This window comes from Pyrus communis, chromosome 1 (genome assembly GCF_963583255.1).
Source record: "Pyrus communis chromosome 1, drPyrComm1.1, whole genome shotgun sequence".
NCBI lineage: Eukaryota > Viridiplantae > Streptophyta > Magnoliopsida > Rosales > Rosaceae > Pyrus > Pyrus communis.
The window spans coordinates 1,660,274-1,676,315 of NC_084803.1; the positions used below are offsets into that span (position 1 = coordinate 1,660,274).

Consider the following 16,042-nt stretch of genomic DNA (forward strand, 5'->3'; position numbering starts at 1 on the left):
TAGTGGGAAATTTATACACATTTCAGAAATTTGTGGCCCTAATATATTTGATTATATCCTTCAAATGCACAGTTAGCACTTTGGGCGATTTCCGGCAATCTATGACCGTCACACTGCCACATGGTATTACTAATCTACATGTAAAAATGGACAACAGTAACACCACGAGGCAATGGTACGGTTTCTCCCGGATCATGAATATTACAGATTTACCCAATGCATTTAGCTCGGGAGGCTGCCCCGTTTCAACAAGGTTGTACATCAAACACAACGTCGAATTCAAAACCCAATCAAGCAAATATGCAGAATTAAAATACTAGCAACGGTTAGTATGCCGCAAAGCAGCCGATGATGACAAACCCTTAAGTTAGATTTCTTGGTATAATATGATACAGAACAAAGGTCATCCCAGGGGATAATCTGTGAAACTCAAAATTACTATCCATACAAAACCAAAACTTGAAAGGAACTCAGGAAAAAAAGAAAAAAGAAAGAAAGGAAATGCTTCGAATTGGCCTCATCAGGTGCAGTCGATTTATCCTAACCTGTATGGCTGTATCAATTGAAAAACAGAGCATGTGTACGTAGTTTTTGGCTCGTCTATTGAACTATACTACCATTGAGAACCGTCAGGGAAAGGTTCCAGTGCATCTTGCTTGCCGTGAACATAGAAATCCATAATTGCCTGCATCCTTGGAAGTTTATCCGGGTGGTAATTTACGTGAAGGATTACTGGTTTCAACTTTTTCAAATTAGCGTCTTTCCTGACCGTCTTGAAGAGGACCTTGCTATTCATAAAGAGATAGAAATCCATTGTTCTCTTGGAAGCATGAAGTCCATTGTATCCTGGATGTGAAGGGAAAAATAGTTCCTCGTTGAATACTGCTTGGTCCCATGCTTTTTCTGGCCTAGAGAGTCGTTCAGCCACACGATCCAAAAGCTCAATTGCAGGAAGCGTAGGTCTTATGTAAAAGAAACCGGAGTTATAAACCCATATCCTCATTGTGTGAGCATATCGAGCCCACCCCATAGAGGGTTCGTCAAACACATCATTAAATCCATAAGCTGTATAGTTATTGTGACCATCAGTCATGGACTCTACATCAGAATCCCGATAGAGATGATTGAACGGGTTCTGCAAATATACTATATCAACATCCGAGAGAAGAACACTGTAACCTAGTTGCAGAAACTCCCTCAAGATACGAAATTTCAACCCAGATACCGCATGGTTACCTCCCGTCTTCCCAATTGAATCAAAACGCTCATCCGGATCTCTTTTGTATACAGGAACATCATTAGCTTTGCAAAATTCTTCAATTTCGTCATCTAACCCTACAACTAGATAATTGGTTATACCAACTTTCTTGATGCTAGTAAACCATACCTCCAACATGCTTTTCACATTTGAATTCGCAAGTGCAACTATAAGCTCTTTTTGCACTGCAACTTCCTCCAAGATCTTTGCCAACCTCGGATTCACAGATTCATCAGGAACAACTGCCGGGTTAGTTCTCAAGCCCTTGACGGTACCAAAAGGGCCAGCCTTATGTGGTTTACCTAACACAGAAAACTGCTCGTGTGCATGATCCTTTCCTTGTTCAGACAGCCGTAGCTTTTCAGTTAGTTCCTGCACCTCCTTCATCAGCTCATCATTCTTGTCCGACAATGATGCAATATCTGACTTCAACGCAGTAGTCCGTTCTGTTGATTCACATTGTGATGAGCTAATCTGCAAGCAAAAGTAGCATAGCCAGCCTTATGACATCGTTCTCCTATTTTAAATTTTTTGATATTTACAATTTGTGAGCTTAATGCAAACTAAACATCGTTGCTTTTGAAATAAAAGCACTTCTAGCGCGGAAGTGCTTTCTGCAATCCCAAAGAACACTTCCTACCTGCTTATGGACTAAAATTGATCTGAATCCAATTTCTCAGAAAAATGTAAGCTTTAGATGTAAGTTTAATTATCAGCTTAAACAACTTAGGAAATGCAAACTAGCAAATCAAATCATTATATGAAGCGATTAAGATATGCAATTAGCGGTAATGCCAAGGTGAACAGTCAATGAATGAGTAAATTAAGGAAGCGAGATTCGAACCTGAAGATCCGATTTCCCAAATCGGCGGTTTTGGATAGGCGGATAGGAGCTCAGGAATCCGTGAGGAAACAAGAAGGCGAAGACGCAACCCAGTAGGATTCCCAATACAATGGCAGTCACGATTCGAGATCCACGAAACGACTGCGCCTTGTCCCTCATCAACGACCCCTCTCTACGACCCGCCATCATTCTCGCCTTCTTCCCTTTCTCCCGAGTCGTGCGCAGCGGTTGACGAGAAAGAACCGAAATAACCAATCGTCGATTATTATTCCGCTGGCGGTTGCGGTTGTGGTTGCGGAGGTTGTGGTGGAGTTGCCACTTTCCCTTTCAAAAATGACAGCGGAGCAGCGAGGTTGCTCTGTCTGAGAGACTGAGGAGAGAGAGGCGATCCAGCGGGCAAGGATTCGGTGCTTTGCGTATAGGGAACCAGAGAATCATCATTGGCTATCTTAGGGCTGGTTTGATATTGTTGTGTTTTGAAAAAAAACTGCTTCTGCTGTACTGTGAAAATAAGCAGCTGTGAAATAAAGCAGCAGAGTGTTTGGTAAACTTTTTTGTAAAAGTGCTTTTGGAAGAAAAAAAAGCAGTATTAGAGTGTTTGGTAAACTTTTATGTAAAACAGATGTGAAAAAAGCCGATTTTTCAAAGCTGGGTTTTGCAGCTTCTTGTTTTTGGCTTTTTTTCATCCAAAACTGTGAAAAAAAAGCTGAAGCTGAGTGTTTACCAAACACAAAAACAGCTCCCAGCTTTTTTTTATAGCAGCTTTTTACAGAATCACCTCAGTACCAAACCAGGTCTTAGTTTGGCACATCGGCCATGATTCGTGGTTTTTTTGGTTAAGTTTGACTTTTTTTTTGGGGTTGGCAGTTAATGTAGTTTGAGTTTAACCAGGCCTAGTGGGGCTAACAGCCTAACACCTCAAGTCCAATGGAGAAGGTTTCACTTCACATGTAAGGTAAATAATACTTATTATGAATATTTTTCTTCACATGACAATTTATTACTGAACTAAAACATATAACGACGATGAATTCCTTTCATATAAGTTTCTGTTGATCTTGTGGGCCTTACCCCAATTGGAACATAGCTCGTACAAAAATAGTCATTCCGCACCATCTCTCCTTTTACACACCCTTTCGTTAATTTTCCTCTGATTCAGGATAGCATTATTCACACACTAATTATTTACCATTTATATTCTTCAATTCATTCGACTCAATAGTAGAAAAATTAAAAAGAGTATTGAAAGAACAATTGAATGTTGAATAGCAGTTTCCTTGATATATTCGATTAAAACGTTTTTTTTCTTAAATTTCTCTTTGATTTATTAATAAAAACTGAAATAAACAACTGTGTGAGGAGAACACGAGAAAGGACAAAAGATGAATATTAAAAAAAAAACGAATAAGTGGAAGAAGAATATAATAAAGTAAAAGTAAATGTCATGACAAAAGTAAATGGAACGGAATTTTATCCATGTGAGCAAAAAGGAAGACGAACAAAGGCAAAACGTGACAAAAAGCAAACCACTTCGCTTGTACATTAGCCTTGAACCGCCAAAGAAGACGGGAAAAATGGAAAAAGAAAAGAAGAAACGTAGCATATACAAGAGAGAGAGAGAGAGAGAGAGAGAGAGAGAGAGAGAGTCCAATTGTATGTGTTTTATGCATCATTTGAGCCGGTTACATATGAAACAACAACAGTTATATCATCAAGCTTGCCGCCATAATAACGGAACCCAGCATCTTGAGCGGCTGTGGAGAAAGGCGTCTGCCGGTCTCTATCCTGTGCTCGTTGGCGTGCCAACGCTGCTATCTTCTGTGCTGTCACCTGAGGCCCCAAGCCAGCTCTGATGGCATGAACTACCACTGCGGTTATCTCGTTGTTGTACAAGTTGTCGAACAGGCCATCCGTTCCTGCAATTATAACATCCCCCGGTGCAACAGGAACTGTAAAAACCTGAATCAAACAAAACCATCTCAGCTTGTGATATGCACGAGTGTCATTCCAGGTCCTTTGAAACATTAAATGAAATATCAAAAGATCTAGTACACGATACTAATAAACCGCGGTAAAGAAATTGGTGAAGCATTGCTCCTGACCTGGCCAGAGCTAGGTAGATCACCGTTGTTTCCGCTCTCCAGTTGATAGGTAAAGTTAAAATCATGCTGTTGCACAGGGGATCTAAAGACGGTGCACCCATCTCGAACCACTATAAACCCACTATCACCTAAATTAACTGCATGAATACCCTGCAGTGAGATAACAAACAGTTAATACAAGTCCCCAAATAATCAGTATGATAAAATGGCATTATTTTCAAATCCTTGCAATCCAGTTAATATACAAAAAACCACTACAAAAAAGAGAGTAATGAAACAGAAATGTCAGAGCCGAGACTTCCAAAGTTATTTTTACTACAAACTTCATCACTTCAGAATGCAACATTTTTAAAAGGCCTCACGAGAAAGATATTTGTTTTTGATACCTAGCATGAACCGTAGTATCACTTTGACAGAGGTAAAAGTTTCTAACTAAACATCCTGCTTAGAATGAAGAGAAGTTCCACACCTGTTCAGTGAGTGCTATGATACATGCTGTTGAGGAACCCCTGGCTTTCGTGCTCGAGTGAGCTTTCTCCAATACCCGAGCAGGGTCAACGGACCCCTTGGGCTCCTCCTGAACAGCAGCTACAGAATTAGACATCAGTTCTCTGGAGTACAATCCAGAATTAACACCGAGATCTGCCCAGCCACCAACACCATCTGCAACCCCTATTGCTTGTTCATTCGCACAAATGAAGTGAGCGTCCTCCCCACCAGTTTCCTCTTTGTCAGGATGGGGTAGGTAGTATGATCCAGAAGTTAGTTTTAGGGGCTTTCCATCTGTAACCTTCCTGTAATCATAGCAACATATGTTTAACAAATGCTAAGACTTATGCACTACTTAAAATAAGACATTAAATCAGGGCAAAAACTTTTCCACCACAGAATACTTTATATTCCCATAAGTTAGTATTTACATAATAAAGTACCAACACATGCAGGTTATTATTGAACAAAATATAAGAAATTAGCAGAAAGCTAATTGGGATTTGTGAACACATATAATAGGTTTAGTGATTTCTCATCAAATCCAGAAACCTACAATATGTATTCAATTTCTCATTATATCCAACTTTCCTTTAAATTAAAGGTAACCCTAGTCGCAGGATGTATGTTACACAGAGAGCTAGAGCAAAGGAAATCAGTCCAGATGCACTTAAAATAAAATAATATGCCACTACAACTAGATAAGACAGCAAACAAAATAACATCTCAAAGACAAATATGACAAAGCATTGAGATAAAAACTGCTCTCTAGAACTTACTCATTAGATGAATCTGCAGAACTTGAAACTTGGTCCTCAGGAGCAGAACTATCAAAAGACACGTCATGGGCAGTCCCGGCAGATAAGCATGTAGATGAAGTATGAAATTCTCTTGACCCGGATCCTTTACTTGGGGAGGAATTACACAATCTCTTTCCAACTTCATATATGAAATACCCATAAATCGCATTAGTGTTGGATTGCCCGCTTTTTTTCAAACTCATGCTAGCTGTTTGAAAACAGTCAGAACTTCTTTTGTTATATAATGTACAGGCACTTTCAGGTACCACTGAATGAATCCCGCGCCTTGAAGTTAAATTATCTGGGCAGCATCCCCCAAATAAAGTTCTAGAACCACAGGCAGCCATAGGTTTATTCTGAAACTTGCTTCTGGCCACAAACTGACTGGGCTCAGACAGTACACAATCGATGTGATATCCGCAGACCTGAATTGAAGGCCCTGACACAGATGGAGTTGAAATAATGCGTGAAATCTCTCCTACAACAGAAATTTTCCCTCTTTGGTTAACTAGCTGTGAATCCGATCTTGCAGCGAAAACAATGCCTGGTGAAAACAATGTTTGGAGGTCCGAAATAGTTGAAAACGATCTCGATTGGAACAACTTAGAATTTCCAAACAACAATTTGCCCTGCCCAATTAACCCATCTACCGATTCCTGAAGCGCTCCTTCCTGCCCAACAATTGATCTCTGCAACGCAGTCCTAATCTTCGACAAGTACGAAGATGGCATCTCACCCTCTTAAACGAAACAGCTTAGCTTCAACCCCTCTATTGCAGATAACACAAAGGCCACCGCTGTACGCAAAATTAAATCTCATAACTATATGCACATCTAATCCTAGATCCACATGATCCCCTATCGTCCGCCGATATATCACAATCGTTCAGACTCCTGAGAAACGAACACAAACGGTGCACGTAATCAGTCACCGAAATTCCTATCAGCACAAAGTCCGCAAACAAATCTCCATAAACACAAGCAATCAGATATATCTCCATATAAACCAGAAAATTGAAAATTAAGAAAACCCAGTAGCTAGCTAACATGTATCTTATCAGGCAGACGTGTGTCAGGCCAGTTCGCTCGGCTAGCCTACCCCCGGTACTTTAGAACACAAATCGTATAGCAAAATTCAAATTCAATTTCCTAAAAGTAGACAAAAATTCATACTTAAATTAAAATAACGAAAAGGTAGCTGAAATCAAAGAAATAGAAATCTCACCGAGCTTAGCGGCGATCGGAACCGAAACCCAATCCAGAAAAAGCAAGAAGTAGAACCCTAATCACTCCAACTCCCAGAACTCGGCGATCGCCTCCAACGGTTAGAAAAGTAGAGTCCCAGAAAATTCTAAATGCACGGGTTTTATGGTAGGGTTTTTTCACTTCAGATTGAGCGTTGAATCCACTGACTATTTAACCACTGGTCGTGCTGATATTTACGGAACACTGCGGGTAGTTTATGATCCGTGACGAGGGTGGTTTGGTAATTGCGGTGACAGCTGAAGAACAAGATCGGACCGGTACGTGACGACTTTTAGCTGAAGTTTTTAGACTCTTTACAACATTTTCATGATTCTTTTTTTCCAATATAATAGGAGGATAAGCTAGTGGTGCTTTGCCAATATACTTTTATGTTTTGGGAAATTATGTAAAAACCCCCCGTATTTTTCTCTCATCACAAAAAATCTTCAACCATTATCATATTTTATTTTTTTAACTAGGTTTTACATATTTTTTCGTAATTTTGATTAGGTCATAGTGAAAAAAATTTGAAATAAGTCTATGTCATAAAAATTCATTAAACTTTCTTTCTGTGTGTTGATATAAGCGTACCCACACTAATAAAATTGTATATTTTTCCGTAATTTTGATTAGGTCATAGTGAAAAAAATTTGAAATAAGATAAACGATAATGACCATACACGTGTGCCATGACAGGCTTCAAGTGGAAGGTCGGTTTTCTTCTGATCAAAAAAGTGGAAGATGATCAAAAGTGAAAAGTTGGAAGTAGGATACTGCTAACAATTAGAATAAATTGGTGGATTTTGAGGTGACGTTAATACTATCCAAAAGATTAGGAGGGCACTTTTGTCATTTTACATGTGATTGGATTAGATGTGTAATCACATGGTTATGCTTGAACAATTATATTCCTCTCTATTTGTTCAATCATTACACTTATCCTACTTTCTCATGTGTAATACTAGTTTTTTAAATTTCGTTACGCTTGAACAATTCTGTTAATCTCCATATTATTTATCGTACGTTCACACACACTTATTTTATATGTATATATAAAATATGCAATTCAAATGATTAAGAATATTAATTTACTATGCATTTAAAGTTCTGTATTCGATACTCCTCTTCTCGATGCGGTTTGTATCAAATAAGATTTGAGTATTACAGAACATAATTCTCAAGTACTCTGTTTCTACAACAAATCTCCCAGGAACTTGTGACCATCAAAATCTGCAAACCACAAAAAGATGAACATCCATAGTCAAGCTTATTCATTAGCATCAACAACAACAAAACCTTATTTTGCGTAAAGTTTTGTCGTCGAAAAACCTCCAAAATTTTCATTAGCATCCATTCTCCAAATTTTGTCATCGGAAAACCTCCAAAATTTTCAATTTGCAATCTTCGTGAAAATGATCTGAGCGCCGTACTGGGGCTGTAAAGTTAAAAACAGCATTGGGCCATGAACATATGTTGGTGACATCCTGAAAGAATAGCGTTGGATGATGAGTGCCAATGCTAGTCTTGCTTCAACCACGGCCGAAGTTTGACCTGCGCAGATTCGAGGCCCCAGGCCAAATGGGATGAACGAGGCTGAATGCCTTCGAGACTCCAAAAACCTTGATGGATTGAATTCGTGAGCATCTTCTCCCCATATCTCATTGTCGTGATGGATAGCGATCAACATCAAGTAAAGTTGTGCATCAGTAGGAATTTCCAGGCTCCCGAGCTTAACCTTCTTTGTTGCTTGCCTCGCTAGCATCGTGGCTGGAGGGTAGAGCCTGAGCGTTTCATTAACGATCATAGTTATCTGTTAAAAAAGTGGCAGAAATAAACAAAATGTGAGGATCCAGCAACTTGTTTGCGTAATTTAAGTGCTACTTTTATCCAAAGTGCAGACAGCAGTGATACAAATAAATAGGAATGGATTTCGTTATGCCGGCGAGATAGAAGATAATTGTATGAGCTTACATTCTTGAGGTCATTCAAGTTCTCTGCAACGGGAGCTGATTGTCTCCGAAAATGCGGAATACTTCTTCCCTAGCCTTGCTTTGCCATTCCGGATGCTGTGCTAGAAGTAGTAGTGCCCAAGTCAAAAGATTGGCGGTTGTTTCCTTTCCTGCAAAGTAGAAGGTCTTGCATTCATCTATAACTTCCTGTATCCCTAACTTTTCATCTTCACCATCCGGATTCTTGTACGGCGTCATTAACAGACTAAGCAGATTTCTCGAATCTCCCTTGTTTTTGCCATTTTTTGCAATCAACGTCCGTATGGATTCGCTACTTTCCTTGTCTAATCTCCACCTTTCTCTGTTGCTCTTGGTAGGCAAAAACCTGCATGCCAGAAAAAGCATTCAATGAGAACTACCTTGTTGAATTAAGAAACATCTCAGTAATTAGCAAGTATATAAACTAAGTTGTTTTGTAAACGACAACAGCGAGGGTGACGAAGGATTAGGAGAACATACAAACACACACACACACACACACACACACACACACACACACACACACACACATACACCAACAAGGTTTGAAGTAGTCCACCTGAATCCAGGAATGTAAATGCTCCTTGCTGCCTTCGTGAAAAGATGCATTTGTTGTTCTTGCAAGGCGAAAACATGTTTCCCTTCCTCGAAACAGCTTCCGAAAGCTGTCCTCGATATAACATCCCCTAAGAGCAGATGAAGTTGTTTGTGCACATCCAACTCAAACTCTTCTCTCCCTCCTCTTACATCCTCCCATTTCTCCAACATCTTCATTGTACTCTCCACAATCTCAGGAACCCAACTCTGTTGTATTAGAAACATCATCAACACTGTTAGACCAAGTCATAGTCCGTGTGTGGTTTCAAGAGTTTGTGATCAAGTCAAACTGTTATCCCACAAGAGTTAGTTTAGGTTAAGACTCTTTCAGATATTCCTTTCCGTGTAAATCCAAGTTTGATCTTTCTGTTGTATCTTTGATTTTCAAATCTCCTTGTAAATAGGGATTTCAGTTTCCTGATGTAATCTGGAATGCATTATAAATACATGCAGCCAATCACTGATTGGTAATGAAATTGAAGTGAGACTGTGAGTGTTTGTAAGTTTTACATGGTATACGAGCCCTAGCAGTCTAACGACACAGATCAGTTTTTTTTTTTTTTCCTTCCATGGCCGATTCTAGCAACGGTGCTGCAACCCAAACCTCCAACCTCACAAATTCCACCATGAAACCCTTCTCGCCTTTGACCACAGTTGTGAATATTAAGCTCGATCGTATCAATTACCCTCTATGGTTGGCTCAGATCTTACCTGTTCTCAAAAGTCGGGACCTGTTGGGTTATGTTGATGGGACGGTTGTTTGCCCTCCCAAACAACTTTCTGGCAGTACAACTACCAATCCTGAGTACACAACATGGGTGCAGTACGATCAAATGATACTCAGCTGGATTAATGGTTCGCTCACGCCGTCTGTGCTCTCGGTCGTGGCCAGCAAGAGGACCTGTCGTGCTACCTGGGAGGCTCTTGAGCAACGGTATGCTTCTACATCCCAGAATCGCATTTTGTTTCTGCGGAATGAACTACTACAAACAAAAAAAGGTGATTTGTCGATTGCTGATTATCTTGATAAGATGAATGCTATTTCTGATAACCTTGCCCTAGCTGGCAAACCTGTGGATGATGATGAACTTGTCCAGATTATCTTGAACAATCTTGGGCCTGCTTATGAGATGACCGTGAACGCTGCTTAGGCACGTGATACTCCCATCACGTATCCTACGCTTGAGGCGCTCTTATTGACAACTGAGAGAAGGATGAATGAGCAAGCTGCTCCACTCTTGGAGGTTGCTCCTGTTAATGCCTTTGTCACTGCCCGAGGTCGTGGTGGAAGATCTCGTGGCAATGGACGAGGAATGGCTTTGGCTGGACGCGGTGGCGCTGCTGGAAACCAGCGCGGTGCCAATCCCCGCAACAATTATTTTCCTAACAGTATGCACCCTAACTTTGCATGCAATGGTGAAAAATTCAATAGTGCAGGAGAACGGATTATCTGCCAGATTTGTGGAAAACAAGGGCATCCTGCCCTAGATTGTTACCAACGAATGAATGCTGCGTATGAAGGAAGGATCCCAGCCAAGAAACTCACTGCCATGGCCACCTCTTCAATCCCTGTTAACCGCCAAAACAATAATCAGTGGCTGCTTGATACTGGAGCCAATGCCCATGTCACTCCAGATCTTCAGAATTTGGCTAATCCAAAAGAGTATAACGGTAATGAGCATGTGGGTGGAGTAGGTACTGATTCTGGAATTTCTATTTCTCATCTTGGTTCAAATACTTTACAAACTAAATCTTGCTCATTTGAATTGAAAAATATCTTAAGATGTCCCACTGCCTCCACACATATTATTTCTGCTCACAGATTTACCCTAGACAATCATTGCTATATACTTATTTTCCCTCATTTTTTCCTTGTCAAGGACCTCAAGACCCGGAAGACGCTTTTCCACGGGAGATGTGAGAATGGCTTATACCCATTTTCAGGTGGCGGTGGACAGTTTAATTATCCTATTTCAGTGTGTGTAGGCATTCGAGTCTCGGCTCAGAAATGGCATTCACGCCTTGGGCATCCTGCCTCGTCTATTGTCCAATTTTTAATTTCAAATAAGAAAGTACCAATTCTTGGTGCTTCCAGTGTCAAGTTTTGTCAGTCATGTCCCTTAGGCAAGAGTACTAAATTACCTTTCAGTAGCTCCGAGTCTGTTTCCCAGTTCCCTTTACAACTTTTGCATTCTGATGTTTGGTGTTCTCCTGTTAATTCAGTTGAAGGTTTTCGCTATTATGTGTTATTTGTGGATGATTATTCTCGCTATTCTTGGATTTTTCCAATGAAAACTAAATCTGAGGTATTTGACATTTTTGTGAAGTTTAAAGCCCAGGTTGAAAATATGTTTAATAGTTCTATTAAAACTCTTCAATGTGATGAAGGTGGTGAGTATAAAAGTCATGTATTTCAAACATATCTTGCCACTCATGGCATTTCCCAAAGATTTTCGTGTCCAAAACATCCTGAACAAAATGGTATTGCCGCAAGAAAACATCGTCACATTGTTGAGACCAGTATTGTCATGCTTTCTCATGCACATATTCCAAATAAATATTGGGTCGATGCTTGTTTAACAGCTACTTATCTAATTAATAGGTTGCCAAGTCGTGCCTTGTCTCACAAAACTCCCTATGAACGATTGTATGCCAAAATTCCCAAATATGAAACTCTTAAAGTGTTTGGTTGTCAATGTTATCCCTGGTTAGTGCCTTACGCACAAAATAAACTCCAACAAAAGTCAAAACCATGTGTGTTTTTAGGTTACTCACTGAATCATCAAGGGTACAAATGCTTAGACTTGTCCACAAGACGAATATATTTGTCTCGCCATGTCCTATTCGATGAGGACACTTTTCCATTTAAGGAACTCACATCTTCCCTGGGGAGCGTTGAATACACAGGTAGTATGATTTCCCCTGACTTATTATTTACGTTTCCGCTTTTATCTCCCTCACCACAGTCCCATTTGTTACATCCTCCACAGCCTTCACAGGTCCTACCCCAACCAAATCCCATCTCTTCTGATGTTCCTCCTTCCAATAACCTCATCTCCACCTCTAGTTTACCTGCTACTCGTGACACACCAGCCCCAATGCCTTTAGCAACCTCTAGGTCTACCAACTCATCTTCAAATGAGCAAGAGGCGGTCCCATTTCCTGAAATGAACCAATCCGTGTCAGTTGATGATCACGGTCCTACTTCCTCCACCCAACAGCCTGTGCCACCCGCAAGAATGACTACTCGTTCACAATCTGGCATTCAAAAGCGTAATCCCAAGTATGCCTTGCATGTTAATATTAATCCTTCTCTTGTTGAACCAACCTGTTTTAGTCAGGCTATCAAAAATCAGGAATGGAGGAATGCCATGGTTCAAGAGTTCAATGCCTTACAGCGGTGTGGTACCTGGAAGCTTGTTCCATATCATTCACGAATGAACTTGTTGCCTAACAAATGGGTTTTCAAGCTTAAACAACGTGCAGATGGCTCGGTTGAACGGCATAAGGCGAGGCTCGTTGCAAATGGCTTTCATCAGAAGCCTGGCATTGACTATACAGAAACTTTTAGTCCCGTGGTGAAGCACAGTACTATAAGACTTGTCCTTAGTCTTGCGGTTTCACAACGATGGCCCATCAGACAGTTGGATGTACAGAATGCGTTCTTGCATGGATTTTTGAATGAGGATGTGTATATGCGGCAACCGGCCGGTTTTGTTGATCCGCAATATCCTAATTATGTTTGCAAATTGCAAAGGAGTATCTATGGCTTGAAACAAGCTCCTCGAGCTTGGTTTCATAGGTTCTCGGAATTTTTGCTTCAATTAGGGTTTCAAGCATCCACTTGTGATTATAGTTTGTTTGTTTATAATCACAAAGGTGTTTACTTGATTCTTTTGATATATGTGGACGATATTTTGTTAACAGGCAATAGCTCACGGCAAATGACTTGCTTAATCAACAAGCTGGGAACTTTGTTTTCCATGAAGGATTTGGGTCCATTACATTATTTTCTCGGAGTTGAAGTCAAATATGTGGCTGATCAGATGCATTTGAGTCAAGCTAAGTATGCGTTGGATTTATTGCAGCGTACCAAGTTCTTAGATGCCAAACCGATTTCCACTCCAGTTTCTTGTGGCCAGAAATTAAGTGCTTATGATGGTGAGGCACATGACAGTCCAGACTTATATCGAAGTGTTGTTGGCGCACTACAATATCTTACCATCACCAGACCCGATCTTTCGTATGCTGTGAACCAGGTATGTCAGTTCATGCACTCTCCAAAGACTACACATTGGACGGCAGTCAAGAGGATCCTTCGTTATGTTAAGGCCACGTACAATCATGGTCTTCTGTACAAACCTGGTAATACACATCTCACGGCATTTTCAGATGCTGATTATGCTGGGAATCCTGACACTCGGCATTCCACTGGTGGTTTCTGCATTTACTTCGGCTCCAATCTTGTGTCCTGGAGTTCTAAGAAACAAAAAACGGTGTCTCGCTCGAGTTCCGAAGCTGAGTACAGGCAGCTGGCTTACACCGCTGCGGAACTGTCATGGCTACGGTCCCTTTTTCGTGATTTACAGTTACATCTTGGCTGTCCAACTATTTGGTGTGACAATATCTCGTCCATTGCCTTAGCTTCGAATCCAGTATTTCATTCGAGAACGAAGCATTTAGAAGTTGATTATCATTATGTTCGTGAGAAGGTGGTTCGTGGTCAACTAATGGTGAATTATATTTGTTCCCAAGATCAGACAGCTGATTTGTTCACTAAAGGCTTGTCTGCTATGCGTTTCAAATTTTTAGTATCCAAGCTTCCAGTTGTATCTCCCCCTGTCAGCTTGCGGGGGGATGTTAGACCAAGTCATAGTCCGTGTGTGGTTTCAAGAGTTTGTGATCAAGTCAAACTGTTATCCCACAAGAGTTAGTTTAGGTTAAGACTCTTTCAGATATTCCTTTCCGTGTAAATCCAAGTTTGATCTTTCTGTTGTATATTTGATTTTCAAATCTCCTTGTAAATAGGGATTTCAGTTTCCTGATGTAATCTGGAATGCATTATAAATACATGCAGCCAATCACTGATTGGTAATGCAATTGAAGTGAGACTGTGAGTGTTTGTAAGTTTTACAAACACCACCACCATTCACATCAAATAATAGGCATGTGAACGTAAAACATTATCACATTATGTTACTAATCTGCCGATTATAATACGAAATAGTTGATACGGTATGAACCTAAAACATAATAACGTAATAAATTAGTAACGCTATGTGATAGTACGATACCTCGACGCGCTCCATGTTGAAGGCCTGATTTACAATCCTTCTGTGAAAAGCCCACTTATCGCCCTCGAGCCCGACGAGACCCCAGTCACCAAACAGATACTTAGTCAGAGGTGTAAAGGGGATCTTTCTAAACGACCCACCCGAATTGAAAAGGATTTCCTTGATCATATCCGGGTCGGATATAGCCACTCGGGGCTCAACCCAAACCAGTAGACGAAATTCTTCCCGTACATGACGGACCACTGGTGGTAAAATGGGGCCACGCGTTGAACAATGTTGTGGTGGAAAGGGAACGGCTTGGAGAGAGCCTCCGCGAACATACGGCGGATCTCGGCCGAGTTTCCAACGACTGGACGGTAGGCGGGGCCGCGCAGGCCTTGCTTCTGGAAATGGGTTTGTGGCCTCAGTGGGAGCCATATGGTTGAATACACAGATTTGAAGAGGAGGATAAGAAGAAGAGGAAAAATCACAAGAAGTAGAAAATGCATCGTGAAATCAGAGAGAGAGAGAGAGAGAGAGAGAGAGAGAGAGAGAGAGAGAGCTATTTGGGATAAGCATTTTGTCACTACCGCAGAAAAAGTTGGAGATGTTTTTGGTTCATGCACTCGCACTTGCAAGTACTTCCGTCTAGAATTTGTTTTACCAAGACTTACAACGTGCTTAAAATGAAAGCACTTCGAACAAAAGCTCTAGTGAACTTAAGTTCAAACAAGCGTTCGATTTTTGGCTGGGTTAGTATTGCTGGGTTAGTATTGCTGTATTTTGAAAAATAAACTGTTTCTGCTGTAGTATGAGAATAAGTTCATTTTTATTGCTTCACGTTTTTAGTTTTTTTTATCCAAAATTATGAAAATAAAATATTTTTAAACGTTTACCGAATACCTTTTTAAGCTCAGTTTTTTTTAACACCCACTTTTTTATAAAAGCACATCAATACTATTATGTTATAAGATAATGGCTTTTGCCGACAGCGGAAGCTGACTTTTGGGTTTTCTTTTGGCCTGAACAACTGAAGCTACTTGAGTGAAACTTGAAAGACCAGTTGGTGTGGTTCGAATAGAAAGAGAGTACTGGGTGGTTGCGTCGATTTTCAGGTTTCCAGTAGGAAAAAGTCTTTAGGGAATCTTCAACTCCAATTAGAATACTAGGAAGAAAACAAAAACCTATTAACAAAGTCCTCGATCGGTGAATCGGCGATTATTCAAATGATGTAAATATAATTTACTTTTTACTTTTTTATTTTCATTTAAATGTTATTTATTCCATCACATTTATATATTGAGGGATGACGCGCTTCTGATTGAAACACAAAACATTTCATAGAAAAATTTAAACGTGCTTCTGGTTGAAAAAGCACTTTAACCCTTTGAAAAGCCCATTCTGAAGGCCTGGTTTACAATCCATTTATGAAAAGCCCATTCTTCTC

At 40.3% G+C, this 16,042-nt stretch overlaps 2 protein-coding genes and 1 pseudogene across 2 annotated transcripts; all 3 read right to left on the minus strand.

Annotated features, from left to right (window-relative positions):
- Positions 1-349: 349 nt before the first annotated feature.
- Positions 350-2,506, minus strand: LOC137709652 (arabinosyltransferase RRA3-like). The gene is made up of 2 exons (XM_068448652.1): positions 2,103-2,506; positions 350-1,732 (listed from the first exon to the last, which is right to left on the minus strand). Exons 1-2 carry the CDS (start codon positions 2,289-2,291, stop codon positions 614-616), a joined length of 1,308 nt encoding a protein of 435 aa, XP_068304753.1. The 5' UTR covers positions 2,292-2,506; the 3' UTR covers positions 350-613.
- A 989-nt stretch (positions 2,507-3,495) lies between these two features.
- LOC137744025 (probable protein phosphatase 2C 55) lies at positions 3,496-6,858 on the minus strand. The gene is made up of 5 exons (XM_068483889.1): positions 6,718-6,858; positions 5,473-6,386; positions 4,674-4,998; positions 4,205-4,354; positions 3,496-4,061 (listed from the first exon to the last, which is right to left on the minus strand). The coding sequence occupies exons 2-5, from the start codon at positions 6,222-6,224 to the stop codon at positions 3,765-3,767; spliced, it is 1,524 nt and encodes a 507-aa protein (XP_068339990.1). The 5' UTR covers positions 6,225-6,386; positions 6,718-6,858; the 3' UTR covers positions 3,496-3,764.
- A 1,038-nt stretch (positions 6,859-7,896) lies between these two features.
- LOC137718568 (cytochrome P450 734A1-like) lies at positions 7,897-15,122 on the minus strand (annotated as a pseudogene).
- Between the last annotated feature and the right edge of the window lie 920 nt (positions 15,123-16,042).

What these genes read in the sequence shown, in the direction of transcription:
- LOC137709652 (XM_068448652.1), bottom strand. Translation starts at nt 2,291, where the DNA reads ATGATGGCGGGTCGTAGAGAGGGGTCGTTGATGAGGGACAAGGCGCAG. An exon ending in TTGGGAAATCGGATCTTCAG is followed by an intron (nt 1,733 to 2,102) that starts GTTCGAATCTCG and finishes TTTTGCTTGCAG; the next exon opens with ATTAGCTCATCACAATGTGA.
- LOC137744025 (XM_068483889.1), bottom strand. Translation starts at nt 6,224, where the DNA reads ATGCCATCTTCGTACTTGTCGAAGATTAGGACTGCGTTGCAGAGATCA. An exon ending in TCTGCAGATTCATCTAATGA is followed by an intron (nt 4,999 to 5,472) that starts GTAAGTTCTAGA and finishes CTATGATTACAG; the next exon opens with GAAGGTTACAGATGGAAAGC. An exon ending in ATCTACCTAGCTCTGGCCAG is followed by an intron (nt 4,062 to 4,204) that starts GTCAGGAGCAAT and finishes TGTTTGATTCAG; the next exon opens with GTTTTTACAGTTCCTGTTGC.